The following is a 20,467-nucleotide window of genomic DNA, read 5'->3' on the forward strand; positions in this document are numbered from 1 at the left end:
GCTTGGCCACACCCTCCAATCTTTGTTCAGTCGCTAAGTTACGTGTGACCCTTTGTGACCCCATGGACTGTAGCCGACCAGGCTCCTCTGTCCTCCACTATCTCCTGAAGTTTGCTCAAATTCATGTCCATTGAGTTGGTGATGCTATCTAACCATCTCATCCTCTGCCTCCCCCTTCTCTTTTTGTCTCTAAAAGAAGGCATAATTATATCAGGAAGGGACAAGAGAATCTCCAAAATTCCTGCCTTCAAGAGTCATCCTAGGACATCCTCACAGACGCAGGGTGAGGCTGTGGGACTGGGGGCGGGTCAAGCAGCTCCATCCCACCCCTACTGACACGGCCTCTCACCCGACCCCCCTTCCTCCTGTACTTCCATGCCTGACACAGCAGGGGCACCAGAGCACTCCTGCTGGACCAGACTTGGGGAAGCCTTGCTGTGAAGTCAAGGAGAGACCAGGTGCCTGGAATCCCATTCCCCCATCCTAGCCCTATGCAGACCCTCCCACCTGCTGCCAGGAAACACCCTCCCTTGGAGAGCAGCCCCTGTCTTGAAGCCCCAATAGCCACAGTGGCCTGGGGAGAGGCCAGGGGGCCAGCTTCACATCTACTGGCCAGTGTCCAGGGTTACTGCCCACCTGTCTTGGGCCATCACTCTTCCTGAAGCTTGCAGGTCAGGTGGGTCTGAGCGGCCTGCCAGCCTATCGCCAGGTCCCACTGCTGGGCACAGATACTCCCCTCCCCCAGGGTTGCTCCAACGGGGTCTTCTCCTTCCAGGCTCCAAGCTTTTCCATCTGAACCTGAGCCTGATAATGGTCTGGATAAGGACCCTGACCCCTGGGGTCACTGTATGGCCCACACTAGCCCCAAAAAGTGACTTTAAGTTTGTCCATCTCCCCCCGCCCCCACACACAGGACAGGAGCTGTCAGGGGAGCATGTTAGCGGGACGCAGGTCCCAGCTCCTAACCCGCAGAATGAACTAGGCTCCCTCCCCCTGCCCCCCACCCCCAGGTGTGACCTCCATCACTTCCACGTGTCAGGAGGGGAGAGGTCAGTCCTGACCAGGGGACAAAGCCAGGCTGATGGCAGCATGCCCTGGGGGTTGGGGGTTGCTGAAGGAGGGTGGCACTCTGTTCCCATGCCAGGTTGGAGGGCCCAGGGTCCCTGTGTGGAGGACCCATGGGCTGAGGGGCGGCTGTGGCTGCCAGGGTGGGGACAGAGGGGACAAAGCCATAGAACCACCACAGAGCTTGTGCTCCGAGGCGCATCACAGAACCCCAGATCAGGGCACACCCAACACTGCTCCACACCCTTGAATCGCTGACAAAAGGCAGCCTAGGGGCCCAATGCCCAGCCCCAGAGGCTCTGGGTGGCCATGGGGTCAGGCATTTTGGGGGGTGTACACTGGGGGGCACACACGCTCAGGAGGGCTGCACCAGGGTCATGCCCCAGGCACTTCCGCAGCAAAGTGGTGACACGGCTGGGCCATGTGCACCCAGAAGTCCAGCCAGAGGTACTCATGAGACCAGCCCCTCCCCTGCCCTGGCCATCCACGGGCTGCCGTCCATACCGAAACACTCAAAGTCAAATGAGTTTATTCAGAAAAGGCCTCTGTGTCAGAGTAAGAAAATGAGCACCCCCTCCCACCCCTCCAGACCCTGAAGGGCCAAGTTACAAAGGTTGGTGGGGGGGAGGGCGGTGACAGCACACAGGAGGGAGGAGGTGGGAAGTGAGGTGGAAGGAAGAAGGCTGAAGCCTCAGCCTCCCTGAGGACTGGGCCTGGCCTCCTTGCAGCTGCAGTGACCACCAGGGACAGGCCAACAGAGCTGGACACTGAGAACAGCTGACAACGTGGCTCCCAGGCCTGTGGCAGGGCAGGGCCAGGAGGCCCACGGGTGTCCGCTTCCCTAAGGCTCTCCGGGATGGACACAAGGCCCCATCTCCGCGGGCTCTGCTCTCTCCTCCACCTCCGGTGCTGCAGTGCCTGGGCTGCCAGGGGCACTCTGCCCCAGCCCTGCCTGGCCTTCTGCTTCCTCTTTGATCTCATTTGCACCCTCTTCAGCCTCTGAGCACTCAGATGGGGCAGGAGGCTTAGTGGTGGCCAGTGTCAGGGTGCCACCATCTGCTGCTGCCTCTGGGTGATCACTGGCACCTTGGTCCATCTTCCTTCGCTTCCTTACCTCATCAGCCACCTTGGCCCCCGGGGGCTGGGGGCAGGGCTGCTTGGCCTCTTCTGGGGCCTGGCTGACCACTTCCTGGGTCTCTACTCTGAGGCTGCCCTGGCTGAGGGCGCAGCCTTCCAGGTTCAGGGCGATCTTCTCCACCTCAGAGGTGCTGGCGCCTGGCTCCCCCAGGGCCCGCCCCCGCAGATTCGCCTCCAGCTTCCTCTTCTTGCTCTCCTTGGGGTTTGGTGACTCTGGTCCCTGCTCCTCGCTGGTCTCATCTCCCTGGTCCCTTTCCAGGGCTCTGACCTCCTGGGACTCTGTGCCAGGTAGCTGGGGACCCTCGGCCAGTGGGCCTGCCTCCTCGTCCTTCCCCAGCCCACATGTGTGCCTCTGGGTGCCAGCTTCAAGGGGGGGTTCCCCAGGGCTCTCCTCCTCCTTCGCCTGTCTGGGGCAGGCCAGCTGGGGTGAGCAGGGTGGTGAGCATGGCTTGAACTTCTGCAGTTTGTCCTGGGGCCCCCAGACGAACCTGTAGCGGGGCCGGAAGTGCTCCCAGGCGAAGTGCAGCAGCTCGCGGCGTTGGTGCCGGCAGCGCACGGTGAACACAAAGTAGTCCAGGGCGCTGTGCCGCAAGCCTGGCAGCTGCCTCCACACCAGCGTCTCCTCCAGGAAGAAGCGGGCCAGGGGTGCCTGGTAGTGCGCCAGCCCCAGCTCCCCCAGAGACTTGAGGATGCGGGTGATGCGGAGGTTGTTGTGGCTGTGCCTGGTGGGGACAGGAGGCGCTGGTGGGGCTGCACGTGGGTGGGCGGTGTCAGCCAAAGACTGCCCTTCTCCAGCCCCCCTCACACTCCCCTAAGAGGCTGGTGTCCACCAGCAGAGACACTCCAGCCCGCAGGTCAGTCCCCATTCCTACCCTGTCCTCAGGTCCCTGAGAAGATGGCCCATGTGCCTGGATCGTGCAGGTAAAGAACTGTGATGCGTTCCCTAGAAGGGTGACTGTCCCCTTGGTCCCATGGAAGACCCACCCCCAGCACAGCTGGAGAAGAACCAGATGGGAACCCTCTAGAGGCAGGGGTCTGTTGCCCATGTGCCCTGAGCTGCCGCCCCTCCACCCAGTGCATCCCAGGGGGGAGAGGGGAACATGTCTGCCACACCCCCCAGGTGGGATGCTCAGTGATGTAGTGAAAGTGATGGAGCCCCTTGGCAACCCAACCCATGCCTACATGGGTGGCAGGCCATACCAAGAAACCCACAGCTGAATCAGGTGGCACTCACCCCTACTCCTCCTGCTCCCTCTCCCGTCCTGCCCAACCTGGTCCCATCCTCACCCCCCTCTGTCTTGCCCCCACCCTGCCCTTGCCCCACCTCCACAAGCTCAGAGGATGCTGGGAGTCTCAGGCTCTGCCTTGCAGGCCCCCTCCCCAGAGATGTTCCTCACAATCAGAGACCAGCTGTGCAGACCCCCAAGCTCCTGGCCTGCTCACCAGTTGAGGTTCTGGAAGCGCTTCTGGTAGTTGTGTGCTCGGCACACCTGGCCGGTATCTCGGTCCTGGAGCTGGATCCCGAAGAAGCCCAGCATGAGCTCGTAGGCCTGCACCAGCCGCTTCCTGACCTCCGCAGACTTCTTAAATGCCTGGAAAAGCCCCCAAGGGTGGCGGAGAGCTCAGTGTCAGTGCAACACAGCCAAGAGCTGGACACCTTCCTCAGGCCCAAATTCATCTGGGGCCTTGGCTCAGACCGTCAGGGTGAAGGGCTAGGGCGCAGGAGCCTGGGGCTGCTCACTTGACTTTGAACGGGCACCAGATCTCCCCAGCCTGAGGCATGTGCTGTAGCCTTGAGAGGAACTCCCTGACCTGCGGGAAGACCTCAGGGACCCTAGGGCTGGACACGGGACTGCAAGCACCCATCCTGTCTCCTGGGCACACCTGCTCGGCCTCCCCGGCTCCTGGAGCCCCCTCCCCACTCGCCAGGCATCATCGATCCAGCCCAAACCAGGGCTGACCAAGGCAAAGCCTGGTCACTCTGACTCTGCTTCTGGCCCCTTCCCGAGACCCCTGGACATGAGCAACCCTCTCAGTCAGATTTCTCTGGAAGCCTGCAAGGAGCACTGAGGGCCAGAGGCAAGGACCACTTATGAGGGAAGATAATAAAACTGTGGGTAGGGGAGTCCTTCAGCTCCTGTTCCCCTGAACACCTGTGGCTAGCCGTGACCTGTACCTTGACCTCCAGAGCTCACCTCGATCTCCCGGAGCGTGAGGGGCTTGGCGTGCCAGTTCACCCCTGGCTCCCGCAGTGGAAACAGCCTGTGAGGGAAGGGATGGCACAGGCTTGGTAAGCGGCACACGCGGCCCCTGGGGCTCTTGGCTCAACTCTGGCAGGGCTGGCTGGACCTTGCGTGCCACATGTGCTGTGATCTCTCCCCAGTCAATAAAGTCAAAGGGTGAGGATGGGAGAGCTCTAGGGGGAGTGCCCAGCATAAGAACCAAGGACAGCCCACACACAGGAGTCCCAGCCCACCCAGAGTCCAGCCTGCCCACGCAGCAGGAGGGCACCTGCCAGACAGCGACCCGCCTCTCTACCATTCCCTTTCATTCTCACGTTCTTCTTTGCCGCCCACCATTAATGCTGCGGAATTATTCTCAGGGATATCCTGTGCGCTGGGTCGGTCGCCTGCAAGCCGTCCTTAAAGGACACCGCATTTGCAGGCCAGCGTCCGGGGAGTACCTTAAGACACCATTAGAATCCTCCCTTGCGGCAGAGGGGCACTGCGGACAGATTCAGGACAGCCTCATGGGGCCTCCAGCGAGCCAGCTAGTCGACTGCTCTTGCTATCCCCCAAAGCCAGCGTCAACCCCCAGCAGCTGAGGCTGTTTCCAGCTGGAGCACCCAGACCCGGTCTCCCCTTAGCTGGCCCCTGCCTGCAGAACAAGGCACGGGGCACAGAGGGCAGTGCGCCTGCTCAGTAAGCCCAGTGCCTGGAAGAGGCGGAGCCAGGATCCAGTACGGGCGGAGCCTCAAGCCCCTCCTCAGAAGCCCCGCCCACTCACCACTGGATGTAGGAGTGATTGTCCTCCAGGAGTTCATAGTCTTCCTTCCAGTTCTGAAGAATGTCCTCAATGAAACAGCCTGGGAGGCCCACAGAGACAAGTCAGGGGGACTGCCGAAAGCCCCTCCCCTCGCCCCTTTCATGAGGACCTTGGGGTTCAGGTTGTGCACACCTCCTGTGATGTTAACCCAATTTAGGCTGACCACCACTGTGCAATCTGGAAGGTGAACCCTTATGGCTGATAGAGGGCAGACCAGAGTGGGCAGGCCATGCTGGCACTCTGGGTGGGAGAACCTGGGAGGCCCCATCGGGTAAGAGAGAGTGGTCCCAGATCTAAACCTGTCTTTGCAGAAGGGGGGCCTTGCTGCACCCCACAAACCACAGGCTGCTAGCTGGAGTTCTGCCTTCACACAGGGCCTGCAACCAAGCCCTACGCTGCAGCCTGGTCTCCACAGGGCACCCTCCACTTTCTGCAAAGGGCCTGGAGGGGAATATTTGAGGCTGTGCGGCCCCTGGCACGTGCAGCAAAGGAGCCATGGACAACACGTATGTGGATGGGTTCTGATAAAACCTCACCATGGACACTGTAATTTGAATCTCATATGATTTTCACATGTCATAAATGTTATTGTACCATAAAACTTCCCCAACTGTTTAAAAAGGTAAAAACCATTCCTTCCTGTTAGTTTATGTATGCAGCTTCCTCACTATGGAGGCAGTCGAGTAGTCATGACAGAGATTGTGTGCCTGCAAAGCCACCAGCATTCATCGCCTGGCCCTTTGGAGCATGGTGGCCACTGTGTCCTGGCCAAGGGTTGGGGCCCTGGGAGTCCCTCAGTAGCTTGGGCGGAGGGGGAGGGGGTTGCTGTGGGGGTATATCTGAAAGCCACAGGTCCAAACCATGTCCCAGCAGACCAGACAGGCAGAGGAGAGAGGAATACCCCCAGAATGGAGCTGCCGGAAGCTGGGCAGGTACACACCATTAGGCAGGAACCGAATCTCATTTTTGTAGAAACTCAGGTTGAGCATGTCGCCATTGTCATCTCCTTCTACCAGATCCTACAGAGCCAGAGAAAGGTGACAAGGTGTCATCCAAACAGGCTGACTCCAAGGACCCCTCATACTGAAGCATTCCTGGGCTGGGTGGGAGGGAGGAGGTGTTGGCTCTTGGCCCGTGAACCTCCAGATATCCTGAGGGCTGGTGAAGACCCCAAGTGCCAAACCTGGGTCCCCCACGCCACAGGGGAGGACCAGCCTTCACACTTGGGAGACAGCAGCCACCTCTGACCACCAGTGACAACCATCCCCTCCTCAACAATGTGGGCCAGGGCTGGGAGTCCCCTTCATCTGCACCCCAGAGACAGCCCAAGGGTTCCCTGAGACTCTTGGGTGCAGAGGGCAGGGGCTGAGGACAACAGAAGCCATGAGATGGGCTGGTGGGGCCTCCTGTGGATGAGCTGGCGGCTGGCACTGTCACGGTGTGAAAGGTGAGGGTGCTGTGGTGGGAGTTGGGGCGTGGTGCTGTCACCCCATGATTACAGGAAGGATTCAGTCCTGGTGGGCTGCAGGGGTGGGTGTTTGGGGTGGGGCTGTGCACAGATACCTACCGGGTAGTGGTGCCGGTACCGGTGTGTGTCCCGTGCAGCTCGCCAGTTTCGGGACCCTGTCACCTTGAGCTGGAGAGAGAGAAAGGATCAGATCCCAGTGGGGAGACCCTCCTCATTCCTCAAGGCAGCCAGCAAGCAGGACCCACCCAAGGGAGGACCCACCCTGGTAAGGACAACAAGGACTGGGCCTAGCTGCCAGCAATATCAGAGGGGCCAGAGTAGCTGGAGTGAGCCCTCAGGACTCCAGGCCAATGTGCATTCTTGGGGTGCCCCCCGACTCCAGCATTACTTTCTCCTCCCTTGTTTGCTGGCATCACAGTCCAGGACCTCCTCTGGGAACCCCACCTCCCCCAACACTTCCTCCTTGCCCTGCGCTCTAAGCTAACACCTAAGGGGCTGTATTGGAGAAGGAAATGGCAACCCACTCCAGTGTTCTTGCCTGGAGAATCCCAGGGATGGGGGATCCTGGTGGGATGCCGTCTATGGAGTTGCATAGAGTCAGACACGACTGAAGCGACTTGGCAGCAGCAGCAAAGGGCTGTATACCCAAGGCCAGTGGCCTTGCCACCTAGAGCCCCAGATGCTTCTGAAGAGGGTTTCTTAGCCAGATGCTGGTTAGGTCAATGGACAGTGGGTGGAAATGAAACTCAGCAGAAGCTGCCCCGCCCCTCATCAGCATCCATTTCTCAGCCTCCCTGGGTCGGTCCAGAGGGCGGGTCCTGACCAATGCTGGCCAGGTGCACAGCTCAGAGCAGGGCCAGCGCCATGGGTGCACAAATGACAGCGTCCAGGAGGAAGCACCAAAAAGCCACACCGGGACCCAGTGTGTGGCAGCCAGGAAGGACCATGGGGGAAGGAGAGGCGACTGGGACTTTGTAGAAGGAGAGAAGCCATAGCAGAGGGGCAGGGAAGAGGTCAGAGGACCATGGGCATCTCACAGGAAGGTCCACGTGCCGAAGCACTGCTTTAGGAGTGTGGCCCATGGAGCTATAGTGAGGATGGTGTCCTCCACCTAAGCTGCACCACGTCCAGTGGGCATCCGCCTGGGGGAAGAGGTGGATTCCTGCCCTGTGACCTGTGCCCCTGACCACTGCCCAGCCTACCTACCCTAGGAACTCGTGCACCCCTGAAACATTGGAAATGTGCCGAGGTCACCGGCCTTCTCGGCAGGCCCAGGAGCCCCTTGGGGTTCCTCTTGCTGACCAACCACTCCAAGACCCGGAGAGAAATTTGAACACCAGAATGCTCATCTGCAGCACGACAATCCATCATTGAGACCACTAAGGCTGGAACCCAAGCTTCCCCAGATACGGTGCCAAGATACCCTCATCCCAGAAGGAGGGGGACACATCGTGACAACTATCCCTTGGAGCCCTCTCCCTCACCTGGAACCCAAGCTGGAGCAATGGCGTACCCACTCGGGGATTGTGACACCTGGTAAGCACCAGCAAGTAACTGCCAGTAATGTTGAATAACCATGGTTATGACAAGTAACCAGTGGTGACAACGAGGAGCTGGTGGGCACACCAGCTGCCCTGGCTCAGGCAAGCCACACACATATAGCCTCCAAGGCCACCTCCAGACGACATGAGGTCAGCCCCGGTCAGAGCGGGTAGGTGCTGCACCTAGTGAGGGTCAACGGGGTGGGGCAGGCTGGGGGCTCTGGGGCCTGGGGAAGGGTGGAGTCTTGGGCAGGGGAGCCGGGGTGGAGGCAGCAGCTCCAGGAGGGAGGGGGTGAAGGAGGCCAGAGCTGAGGGCTGGGTCTGTCTAGAGGACAGAGCCAAGGGCCTGAGGCTGGGATGTGACAGGGGAGTCAAGGATGTGCTGGGGCCATCCTCTGGAGGAAGTGTCACCGCGCCGATCTGGCCCTGGGGACAAGGGTCTGAGGGTGGCCCCGGATTCCCTGCAAGGTGCCCTGGTGGGGGAGCGCGCGGGGGAGCGGGTCGGAGCGGACCTCAGTGTGTCCTGGGGACCAGGAAGCGAGTAGCAGGAGGACAGGGAGGGAAGGGGGCCACCGCTGGAGATGGGGAGCCGAGCCCCAAGCCGGGTCTCTGGGAGGTGCCTGCACACCTGGCCCCGTGGCGGGGCAGGGAACGGCTTGCCAGCAACCGGGCTTTGCCCCCTTTGCCTCCGCGGCCTCCCCAGGGGCGCCGGGTTCCCAGGGCGCGGGGGCGGCACCTGGAGCGCGCTGGGCCGCGCGTCCTCCTCGGCTTCCGCGTTCCCCAGAGCGCCGGTCTCGCCATCCTCGCCGGCTTCCGCCCGCAGGCCCTCGCCGTTCTCCTCCTCATCCTCGTCCCAGGTCGAGTCGCAGTCCGAGTCCTCCATGCTCCGGTGGCGGTGGAACCCGCTCCGGCGGAAGCGAATGTGAAACAGGGAGGAAACGCGGGGGCGGGCCGGGGGCGGGCCGGGGGGCGGGCCGGAGGCGGGCCCGGGGCTGCCGTCTCGGTCCGCCCAGCCCGGAGGAGGACCGTCCCCAGGATGTACCCTCCAAGGATGTCCCTCTGGAGGAGGCCTGTCCTTCCACACCGAGAATATCCTTCCCCCCGAGAAAGCCCCTCCGGAGGACGCTCCCTTCTCCCCCGAGGTTGTCCCCTTCCATGCCCACCTAGGTAGGGATTTCTCCCTGGAGAGAACCCTTGGGGGGTGCTCCCCAGGGTACCCTCTCAGGACCCTCCCAGGTCCCTTTTCCCCTGGAGAATGGCCTCCTCCACCCTGGAGGACGCCTACCCGCAAGATGTCCAGAACCACTGCCCTGCCCCCATGTTCTCCTCAGAAGAATGTAGACAGGAAGCCTGCCCCCTGAGGAGGTCCCCCAGAGCACCCCCAGAACGTCCCTTCCCCTCCGAACACCCTCCCCTGCAGGGCACCTCTCTCCACCATGATCCCCCCAAGGATGACCTCAGGGATGGTGTCCCCCTGAAGGGTGGCCCCCCTGGAGCTTGTTTGTAGCAGATGTCCCCCACAAGTGTGCCCCTAGGAGGATATCCCCAAGTTGTCTGAGAGTCCCATAGTGCAGTGTCCTCGTGGGCCTGCCCTCCCGTCCCCTCTGCTGAAGGTAGTGGTTGTAAGACAGCACGGGTGCTGCCGTCACTCACTTGGAGGCACCAGGTAAAGACCCAGACACCCGGAGACAGGAATGACCCGGGGTCACCCTCAGGGCTGGTCAACAGAGACTGAGGCCCTGCCCAATCCTGCAGGCTGCCAGGCCTCAGGTTGGTATGCCCAAGGATGTGACAGTCCTTGAGCTGTGCATCTGGGGACAGCTCAGAGCTGGACAGAACCTGCCAGTCTTGGCCATGGGCACAGCCGAAGACCCTTCATGCTGGTGCCAACTCCTTGCAGGCTTACCAACTTCCGTTACCTCTCTGGGTACCATCTCGCCTGGACAACCTTCAAGGACAGTGGTTACTCCCCCAAAGGTATTGAGTTCTGGGCATTTCTGCAAATCTTCTGCCACTGATGGCCAGGGTAGGTGTCCCAAGGAGGAGGCAACAGAGGCAGACGGCCAGGCATTGTGCTATGCTATGCTAAGTCACTTCAGTCGTGTCCGACTCTGTGCGACCCCATAGACGGCAGCCCACCAGGCTCCCCCGTCCCTGGGATTCTCCAGGCAAGAACACTGGAGTGGGTTGCCATTTCCTTCTCCAATGCATGAAAGTGAAAAGAGAAAGTGAAGTCGCTCAGTCGTGTCCGACTCTTAGTGACCCCATGGACTGCAGCCTACCAGGCTCCTCCATCCATGGGATTTTCCAGGCAAGAGTACTGGAGTGGGGTGTCATCAGGCATTGTGCAGGGCTGGCCTATTGCAGACTGTGGCCACAGGCCTGGCCTTCTTAGCTGACTTGCAGCTATGACTAGACCCTGGCTGTGACTCCTGGAGGGATGGGGCCCTCTGATGAGGCACTGATGGGTGCTGGGGCGCTCTGAGAGCACTTGGGTTGGTAGGCAGGCCCTCCCACCTCTACCCGAAAACAGATAAGCATGCACTGGAGGACACAGTGCTGTAGCCCCAGGCTGCAGCACTCAGAGCACAGCCTCCCATACTGCCTGCTGCCACACGCTTGTTCTCACATGGAGCCCAGCTTCTGCTTTACAAGTGCCAGTCACACTTGACTGTACCAGGGTGCCATCTAGATGCCCCTCCCTGTGGTAGGAGGCCCCTCTGAAAGTGTGATCTTCTCCTGGAATCTCACCCCATGGGGCCCTTAGGCACCAGGTCTGACTGTGGGGTGTAAGCTTCTGCCTCAGCTTCCTGCACGGGGCAGTCAGGACAGAAGGCCAGGGCTGCTCAGGTAGACCTGACATGAGACATTCCGTGCCAGGCACTGCGGGCCCTACTGGGGCAGCAGGTGCCGGCCTCCGACTCCCACCGGGCCACCTCTCAGCCCATGGAGCCCCACGGGCTCAGGGATTTCCAATCGCCTGTGGCTGATGTTGGGGGGATGGGTGGCACCAGTGTCCTCCCGGTTTGTCAGGATGAGGGTGAGCGCCTCCTCTCTCACTTGGGAGGCCTGAGCTCCGCCCCAGTTCTCATGCTGTGGGGAAGCAAGCACTACTCCCATCAGGCACCACTCCGACTGGGTGCCTCTCTTGAGGTTTTTTATTTGAAGGGATGCTCACATGCAACAAAGTAGCCACTCTAGACCTGTTACTAGTTTGTATATTCATTGTATCAAGTGATCCAAGTACATCAAAGCCTAGCTTCGGTTATAAATCTTGGAAAAAGACAACCTCCTACTATAAGAAAAGTTAACTGTGGTATCAAAATCACACAACTCCAGTTGCTTTTTTGTGCTTTAATGTCCCTCAGTCAAAAGCAAGTATGTCTCGGTCAGCCTGGTGCCCAGGCCGCATCAGCCCTCGGCCTGCCTCCCTCTGCTCATTCATTTGGTCTGTTTGCGAGTGGAGTGACTCGAGAATACAAAAATAACCGCTACAAATTCTCTGTATCTGGCATATAAAAACTGAGTGAAAAGTATCTCAGTAGTCTGTTACCTTAAAACAAAACATCTCAGCAAAAAATACAACACAGGTTCAACTTCTGCAGTACTTTTTTCGTATAAAACCCTAGTAAAATAGGCTTCTTAAAAATTAAATAGTGAAATACCAACCAAATTATATACATCATTACAGTACAGATAAATGAGGCAAAGTACCCAGTTCTCAGTCTCCCTGGTGGTGGAAGGGCCGGCGCCTGTGGCCTGACACTCCCCCTGAGGCTGCAGTCAGTTGAGAGCGAGCCTTTGACCGGTGGATAGACGGAGAAACGGGAAGACCCGGGCCCCTCAGAGCAGAGAGGCAGTCCATGATTTATTGCTTGCTGTGTCCGCTCTCTGCCCACGCAGCCTGGTCCTCAGGCCCATGCCAACGCTTGGCCCCAGGTGCAGCTGAGCCATAGCGATGGAACCCACGAGTGTCCAGAGAGGATGCAGCCTGGGCTTTCACGTCCCGGGTCTCAGCATCTGAGCGGGACCCATCCTGGGTGTTGGGGGCCATCCGAGCCCAGACGGTCTGAGTGGCGCCTCAGGAGCCTCTGGTACCCGAGGGCAGGCAGTAGGGCCGGTGGTATTTGACCCTCCCACTGCCTCGAGACCACAGCACCCGCCTGCTGCGAGTATCTACGTCCGGCGCCGCTTGGCTGCGCTGGGGCTGGAGGGGTTGCTGTTGGCGGTCAGGACTTTGTCGGTGACCCGGCTGCGCTTCCGCTTGTCTGGCCCCTCTTTGGACCCCAAGTCCGAGTTGTTCTTTTCTTTGTCTTTGCTGGACTTTTCTGTTGCTTTCCCCAAGCTTCCTGAAGATGAAAAAACTGGGAGACAAAATCATTTGGCTGAAAACAGAATATCCAAAATTTTATTTCATCTTCCTGTTCAGTTACAAAAATCTATACCTATGTACATGACATCGACCCCAAAAGGCTCCTCCCTAGCTGAGGTGCCTGCATGGCTGTGCCCATCTTTGCTTCTCGGGGTTCGCCCTGCACTGAGAAGGCCGCCACCCATTCTACTTTAGTCGGGCAGCCTCCTGCACCCCCACCCCCAAGGTTGGCTCCGAGAGTGACTCCCCTGTGTGGGAGGCTCTCCCCGACCAGAAAGAAGCTGCCTTCTCAGCTGCTGAGACAGACGAATGACCCCATTGCCAGTGATGGGGAAGCCTCGCCAGGCTGGGGTCCATGCCCCTGGGGCCCAGGGTGGGAGGGCAAGCTCCACACTTACCATCATCAGCCCCGTTGTGGGGGTCCACATCTTCCTTCATTTCCTCTTTCATTTCCTCCTCTATGATCACTTTTCCTGTGGGGAGATGACCGATGATGACCTGGAGCCCACAATGGTGAGCGCCGTGGCCCTGCCTGACCACGGTGGCTAAGGCCAGGGGCTGCTGCCGACTTGGAAGGTGTCTGCCCCTGTCTTGGAGGCCCCCAGACTGCCCCATCCTGGAGGGTGAGCACCACCCAGCCAGTGACCCTCACTCTCTGAGGCTCGTGACCTTCACCCTGACACCACCGCCTTTTCCCATTCCCAAATCTGCCCTTGCCCGAGTCATACCTTCTCGGACTTCTTGAATGATTTCTTCTGGAAGGATGAAGTTCCTCTCTGGATTTGGGAACGGAAGAATCTCAGACTCGTGCTGATGACAAATAAGGGTTTTTTTTTTAGAAGCAAAGAAGAAAATATGATTTTAAATATCACATTTAAAAAAATGTGACTAGAGATGTAAGAGCCAACTCAGGAGTGACCAACGAGCACAGATGGCTGTCCTGAGGGGCTGCAGTGGGCAGGCGCAGGGCCTGAGGCCTTTGTTCTCTCTCGTGGAAACCAGGCAAACAAAACAAAATGGAGGCGGCACCAGGAATGCTCGCCAGGCTCCACTTGTTCCCCAGATCATGTAGGCCCAGAGGGACAGAGAGCCGGAATCACCACCACCAGACAAAGGGAAAGGTGAGCTGGCGGGAAAGGTCTCTGGGTTGGGAGGGGATTCAGGAGACAGGGCTTCTAGTCCCCAATTTGGGAGCTGAGCTGCAAGCCTGGTGGTCAGCGAGTAAGTGTGCCAATTGCCAGCTGGGAGCTTCACAAACCCTGAGAGCTCCCAGGCCCATGGTCATCCCATGGGGTGAGATCCACAGACCCATATTTACAAGGTCCCAGGTGACCATGGCATCAGCTCTATAGTGGTGCTGGGGTCCAAGAAACTGAGGAAGGAAGGGCTACCTGTCCTGGACTGAGAGCCCCCCTGGTGGCCCCCACAGCTGAGTATCACGGGGACCCCGTACTGGGCGTCACGGCCTCAGCACCCTCTAAGCCAGCATCTGCACTTGAGAGCCATCTGTCCTGTCTACCGCACCAAAGGCCCCCCAGGACAGGGGCCCTGCCATACTTGTCTCTGTGTCCAGCTCTGGGCCCCAGCCTGGAGTGGAGATACAGGAAGCGTCTGGGGGCCAGGTGACACCCCAACATGACAAGCATGGGGGTCCTGTCAAACTGCTGAACATGGGAATTCTGGGGGAGTGAGGCCCCAACTGGTGGGCACAGCCCTTTGGGAGGCCTGCTTCAGTTCAACAGCTTGACCTCAAGTTCCCAGGTGCTAACTGCGGGCTGGGGGTCAGAGCAGTACTGTCATTTCTCTCCCTTCTCTGCCTTGGGACAAGGAGATGCAAATGACTTGCCCAAGGCCAACAGGGAACTTGTGGTGGTGAGGGTTAAGGACACAGGAGGGTCTGAGCTTCACTCTCTGCCTCATGACAAGCACCAGGTCTCAGTGGGAGGTGGGTGGGAGGAGGGAGGGGCACAGGGTGGGGTGCCGGTGCAGCCCCGAGTCCTGACACCTGCTGCCACAGGGCCCTGACTCCTCCTGTTCCTCTGCAGGGAACACCCACCTGTCTTTTCTGCTGTCCTGGTTACCGAGTTGACCTGTTCTCCTTCAGACCCAGCATCTGGGGGTTCCCTGAGGGTGGCCTTCCAGTCGGCCTGGTTCTCACAAGAAGCCATCATATTCATCTCAATGTGACTCAGACCCAGTCACCTCCCTGCCTATAGCCCTCAGGAGTTTTCCACAGGACTGACAACCTAAGAGCCCCCTCCCACACAGGCCTCAGCTCCCTAGTTATCTCCTGGAAAGATCTTAACTGAACCTCGCCTACCCTCCCAAATCTAAGGTAGGTTCAGTGCAATAGCTAGTTACTGTCACCAGGCTTGTGTTTTCATAAAACTACCCAGAGCTATCTCGTTTAACAACTGGTCACCTGTGGGACATCCTGGGTGTCAAGGTCCCTGAGGCCAGGACCTGGGTGGGTGGGGGGGCACACAAAGGCGGGGTAGGTGGTGTGGAGGGGGGTCCCTGCCAGCAGCTCTGTCTGCGGGGGTCTAGCTCACCAGTGCCTGCATGTCATACATGGTGCTCAGGTGGTCCCAGATGACCTTGGATGGGACCTGCCGACCGATGTTCTGGCTGAACTTGTCTCGGATACAGATCATGTGGAAGTGCCGGTTCACACCTGCAGAAGGAAGGGGGTCGGCTTGTGGGGGAGGGGTGGGCCAGCTGGTAGGGTAGAGAAGAGAGGTAGGGGGCAACGGAGAGAGCGCGGGCAGAGTTGCAAGGGTGTAGGGAGGCAAAGGTGGAGGGTGGAGGAGGTAGGAGGTGCGGGGGTAAGAGGTGGGAGAGGAAAAGACAGGGGTCTGCAGCGGAGGTGTAACGAGGGGACAGGGGTGGGGGTGCACGTGAGGGCTGGAGTCAGCCGGGATGGGTGGCTGGACACAGGAAGGGGGCAGAGTCGGGTGGGGGTAGGGTATAGAAGGAGGCAGCGTGGGCAGGAGTAGGGGACTGCTGGAGGAAGCATGGGTGGGATGCGCAGGTGGGGGCAGGGTGCGCAGGTGGGGGCACGGTAGGCCGGGGTGCAGGCGCAGGAGGCCCCGCCCCGCGCGCCCAGCGCGCGTCCCCGACCGTTGCCGGCCGCCCCGCCCCCACGCGGGTGGGCCGCCCCGGCGCGGCGCTCTGCTCACCGACGGGCTTGTGGCCCAGCATGGCGTGGAAGAGGCACACCTCCACCTCGGGGCTCCACACCACCGTCTCTTCGGCCGGGCTGGTGGCCGCCTCCCCCGGGCCCTTGTCGCCGGCCGCGCCGCCGCCTCCCACCTCGGCCTCCCCCATGGCCCGGCCGCCCAGCGACGAGCCCCGGGCGGGAGCGGGCACGGCCACGAGCTCCGCGCAGGCGCACTCGCGGCGTGGGCGCGCGCTCGACGGGCTCGCTCTCGGGCTCTCGCTCGACGCAGGCGCAGGCGCAGCTGAGCGCTGGGTCGCCGCGCCCCCAGGCGGCACGGTCCCGCTGCGCAGCGCCGGCAGAGCAGGCGGATCAGGCGAAGGAGTGGGTTTGCGTAGATGGATGGAAATGCCCTAAATTAGATTGTTCCAGTGGCTGCACAGCTCGGGGTAAACCCCGCTGAACTCTGCGCTTACGATGGCGGGAATGCAAGCTGCACCTCAGTAAGAAGCAAAGAAGAAAAAGAACAGGCAACCTACAGTTCCTTCGAGTAGGGGCTCCACTCCTCTGCCCCTCCACTGCCTCCAGCTGACCCTCGGCCTGAGCGCTGCACAGAGAGGCTCCTGAACACCGGGGCAGGGACGTCGGGGTACAGCCTTCCCGCCCGGGGCCTCCAGCGTGACCAGCATTGGGCCCTGAGGGTTAACCCTGGTCGGGAGGGGCGGGGCCTCTGGGAGCGGGGCCAATGGGGGCGGCCGGCCTGGGCAGTCAGAGCTGCACCCAATCAAGACCGCCGGCCCCGCCCATCCCCGCCCCAAAGGGCTTCTCCCCGCCCCTTCTCCATCAGGCCACGCCCACGCGGTGCCGGGGGCGGATACCAAAGGCGAGGAGAGCTCTTGCTCTTCGTCTCCTCCTGGGTGTAGACGCCGGGTCGGCCTTCCGGGTCCCTTTCTGGCTCTGCGGTTTGCCAGCCGTGTGAGCAAGGCAAGACGCTGAGCCTCTCCAGGCCGCAGTATCCTCCGTGCAGTGCAACTAACGACGGAGCCTCATCCTGGGGTGCCCTGGGCACACTCTTGCGCTTCTTAGCGGGCATTCGGAACTGCTCTGGCCAGCCTCACCCCCGGAACAGCGGGGACTCAGAGTCTTGGCCTCCCTCGTGTGAAGAGCGCTGCTGGTGATGCCAGTCCCCACAGAGTGGGGACACGTGGCCCAGAGAGGATTTCACAGTGACCCAGTGCCACCGGCTGTCCTGGAGCCACGATGTGGAGGGACACTGTGACTTTGCTGGGACTGTGCTCCTTTCCTCTCTCTGACCCACAAGTGGGACTCCCCTCAGGGCTTGCTGTGAGGTGGAACGGAGCACAGCCCAAAGCCACTTCACACGGGCTCTGTCACACAGAAAGTGCTGACAGACAGTGGCCCTCATCATTAATCTCCCTACACTTCCCGGACACTTCGGGGTCCCTGCTCCTCCACCAGGTCTACCTTCTGCTCATTCTATCCCCACCCAATTCCTATCTTCTTCAATCTGGAGAGCCTCCTCCTCTAGGAAGCTACACAAAATGCCTCTAGGATGCCCACAAGACAGCCTCAGCCCATCTGTGCCTCTCATGCAATCTTTTCCTCCTGCCTGGGGTCACCTGGGTGCTGGTCTGTGTCTTGGTCCTCTCTGGTGGCCCCTGTAGCTGAGCTGTGTTCAGCCAGTGGCTGTGGTCCACAGACACCTGGTTCCTTTTGTTCCAGGCAGATCCTGGCATGTGTATCTGCAATCAGACTCAATGCAGAAAGACAGGTTGGATGATTTGGGCAAAAGGAAACTGCCTTCTCCACATCTTTCTTACACGAAGCCTCCTGGGTACTGCCCATTTGTCTGCTTCACCAGGTTTGTGTGCGACCGTCTCTACCCATGGGTATTGAGCCCACCTCTGTGCCCAGTGTCAGGGTGGAGCTAAATGCCATGCTAAGCTGCTAGGACTTTGCCTAATCCCAGTGAAATGGCTCATTTCTTTGTGTCCCACAGACGTGAGCACAACCGGAGCCAGACTGAGGCAGGATTCAGGAATCTGAATGCTGTGCCTGCACCTTCAGCCTCTGGGTTGTGGTGAATCAGATGTCAGGCTTCAGATCACTGCACTGGTGATCCAACGTGGGCCACTGGGCCACTGGGCCACCTGGGACTTATTTAGAATGTGTTGCTGCTGCTAAGTCGCTTCAGTCATGTCCAACTCTGTGCGACCCCATAGCCGGCAGTCCACCAGGCTCCCCCATCCCTGGGATTCTCCAGGCAAGAACACTGGAGTGGGTTGCCATTTCCTTCTCCAATGCATGAAAGTGAAAAGTGAAAGTGAAGTCACTCAGTCATGTCCGACCCTTACAACCCCATGGACTGCAGCCTACCAGGCTCCTCCGTCCATGGGATTTTCCAGGCAAGAGTACTGGAGTGGGGTGCCATTGCCTTCTCTGAGTGCCACTTGGGAAGGCCTATTTAGGATGAGCCTCCTCAAAATAACATACAGAAGAAAAAGTGTTCAAAAGTGAAGTGCAACTGGGTAGAGAGATGTGTGTGGGCCACCTGTGTATCCTTCTGGGATGATCATGAGAGTCTGAGCTGAAGGAGGCCCCTTTAATCCATAAGTAGAGAGCTGCTGTGAAAATTCCTCCATTATGGTCAGTTTCTTCCCACCTGGTTACAAAGGCAAGGTGTAGGTGTTGTTAGGGATGAAACATAGGTGTTGGGGAAGGAGGTGGTCACCAGGTGATCACTGATCAATAACTGCCTCCTGAGAGCTTGGCACAGGGGTGTAGGGAGGGTCTGGGTGGGGGCTCTATCTGCTGGGAGCCCATAGTTGGAGGATCACACTGAAGAAGATGTAAGATCTTACGTGAAGGAGCAGAAGAGAAGGGAGCTTCACTGGGGATGAGCACAGCCCTGGGTGGCAGGACTTCAGAAAGAGGCCACAGGTGCAATGGGAGCCTGACTGTGAGCCCCTCACTCCTGATCTCAGTGCACAAGGGTCCCTGATCCTGACATGACTCAGACGCCACTCCTGGACCCACTCTGGACACATACTGCAGGGATCAGCTAAGACCAAGGGCTTGCACCAAAAGTTTAGGGCACCTAGACCTCCAGAGCCCTGGGAGGGGTGGAAGATGGGCAGCTTTTCCCCCAATAAAGAAGACATTGGATCAAAATACCAACTGTTACTTTTCACAGAACTAGAGTAATTTAAAAATTTGTACAGAAACATGAAGACCCCGACTAGCCAAAATAATCTTGAGAAAGAAGAACGGATCTGGAGGAATCATGTGTCCTGACACTAGACTATACTATGAAGCTACAGTCATCAAAACAGTATGGTACTGCCACAAAACAGACACACGGAGCAACAGAACTGAATAGAAAGTGCAGACATAAACCCTCATGATCATGATCAATCAATTTATAACAATAGAGGCAAGAATATACAGTGGAGGACAGACAGGTCTCTTCAATAAGTGGTGCTAGGAAAATGGACAGCTATGGATAAATAGAATGTGTTTATAAAGTTTTCTCAAACCACATAAAAAAATAAACTCAAAATGAGTTAAAGACCTAAATATAAGACCAGAAATCATAAAAAAAAATCCTAGAGGAAAACATAAGAAGAAATCTTTTGGGCATAAATCATAGTGATTTGGTGGGGGAGGGGGAGGGGCAGGAATCAGTCTCCTAAAGAAAAGGAAATAAAGGCAAAAATAAACAAGTCGGACTTAATTAAACTTAACAGCTTTTGCACAGCAAAGGGAACCATTGACCAAACAAAAAGACAATCTACTGAATGGGAGAAAGTATTTGCCAATGACATGACAGATAAGGAGTTAATATCCAACATACATAAACAGCTCACACAATTTAGCATCAGAAACAAATAACCTGATTTTAAAAAGGTGAGAAGAACTGAATAGACATTTTTCTTAGGAAAAAAAATGCATTTTTTCTAAAGAAAAAATGTCTGCAGCCAACAGACACATGGAAAGATGCTCATGTTGCCAATCAACAGGGAAATGCAAGTCAAAACCACGATATTACCCACACCTGTCAGAATGGCTGTCATCGAAAAGAAGACAAATAACAACAGAATGATCTCTGTTCATTTCCAAGGCAAACCACTAAATATCACAGTAATCCAAGTCTATGCCCCAACCACTAATGCTGAAGAAGCTGAACAGTTCTATAAAGAACTACAAGACCTTCTAGAACTAACACCCAAAAAAGATGTCCTTTTCATTATAGGGGACTGGAATGCAAAAGTAGAAAGTCAAGAAATACCTGGAGTAACAGGCAAATTTGGCCTTGGAGTACAGAATGAAGTTTGCCAAGAGAATGCACTCTTCCAACAACACAAGAGAAGACTACACATGGACATCACCAAATGGTCAATATCAAAATCAGATTGATTATAGTCTTTGCAGCCAAAGATGGAGAAGCTCTATACAGTCAGCAAAAACAAGACTGAGCTGACTGTGGCTCAGGTCATGACCTCTTTATTGCCAAATTCAGACTTAAATTGAAGTGGTCATCATGGAGTGGCCATGATGGTGGCCATCATGGTCAACAAAAGAGTCTGAAATGCATACTTGGATGCAATCTCAAAAACGACAGAATGATCTCTGTTCATTTCCAAGGCAAACCATTCAATATC

General features: G+C 57.9%; 2 protein-coding genes and 1 long non-coding RNA gene across 3 annotated transcripts; 1 reads left to right on the forward strand and 2 right to left on the reverse strand.

The window, feature by feature from the left end:
- Positions 1–1,577: 1,577 nt before the first annotated feature.
- On the reverse strand, positions 1,578–9,174 carry OGFR (opioid growth factor receptor). The gene is made up of 7 exons (XM_055543178.1): positions 8,993–9,174; positions 6,815–6,883; positions 6,188–6,266; positions 5,209–5,287; positions 4,398–4,464; positions 3,646–3,794; positions 1,578–2,924 (listed from the first exon to the last, which is right to left on the reverse strand). Exons 1-7 carry the CDS (start codon positions 9,137–9,139, stop codon positions 1,907–1,909), a joined length of 1,608 nt encoding a protein of 535 aa, XP_055399153.1. The 5' UTR covers positions 9,140–9,174; the 3' UTR covers positions 1,578–1,906.
- Positions 9,175–11,595: 2,421 nt separating this feature from the next.
- Positions 11,596–16,024, reverse strand: MRGBP (MRG domain binding protein). The gene is made up of 5 exons (XM_055544509.1): positions 15,808–16,024; positions 15,181–15,302; positions 13,357–13,438; positions 13,027–13,101; positions 11,596–12,620 (listed from the first exon to the last, which is right to left on the reverse strand). The coding sequence occupies exons 1-5, from the start codon at positions 15,953–15,955 to the stop codon at positions 12,433–12,435; spliced, it is 615 nt and encodes a 204-aa protein (XP_055400484.1). The 5' UTR covers positions 15,956–16,024; the 3' UTR covers positions 11,596–12,432.
- A 100-nt stretch (positions 16,025–16,124) lies between these two features.
- On the forward strand, positions 16,125–18,199 carry LOC129625744 (uncharacterized). The gene is made up of 3 exons (XR_008701591.1): positions 16,125–16,335; positions 17,529–17,667; positions 17,806–18,199. It is a non-coding gene; the product is annotated as an uncharacterized LOC129625744 (long non-coding RNA).
- Positions 18,200–20,467: the final 2,268 nt, after the last annotated feature.

This window comes from Bubalus kerabau, chromosome 13 (genome assembly GCF_029407905.1).
Source record: "Bubalus kerabau isolate K-KA32 ecotype Philippines breed swamp buffalo chromosome 13, PCC_UOA_SB_1v2, whole genome shotgun sequence".
Taxonomy (NCBI): domain Eukaryota; kingdom Metazoa; phylum Chordata; class Mammalia; order Artiodactyla; family Bovidae; genus Bubalus; species Bubalus kerabau.

Coding starts and splice junctions, on each gene's coding strand:
- OGFR (XM_055543178.1), bottom strand. CDS start 9,139: ATGGAGGACTCGGACTGCGACTCGACCTGGGACGAGGATGAGGAGGAG. Junction 6,267..6,814: donor GGTACCGGCACCACTACCCG/GTAGGTATCTGT, acceptor CTGGCTCTGTAG/GATCTGGTAGAAGGAGATGA. Junction 3,795..4,397: donor TCACGCTCCGGGAGATCGAG/GTGAGCTCTGGA, acceptor GGGCTTTTCCAG/GCATTTAAGAAGTCTGCGGA.
- MRGBP (XM_055544509.1), bottom strand. CDS start 15,955: ATGGGGGAGGCCGAGGTGGGAGGCGGCGGCGCGGCCGGCGACAAGGGC. Junction 13,439..15,180: donor TGTATGACATGCAGGCACTG/GTGAGCTAGACC, acceptor ATTTGTCATCAG/CACGAGTCTGAGATTCTTCC. Junction 13,102..13,356: donor CATTCAAGAAGTCCGAGAAG/GTATGACTCGGG, acceptor ATCTCCCCACAG/GAAAAGTGATCATAGAGGAG.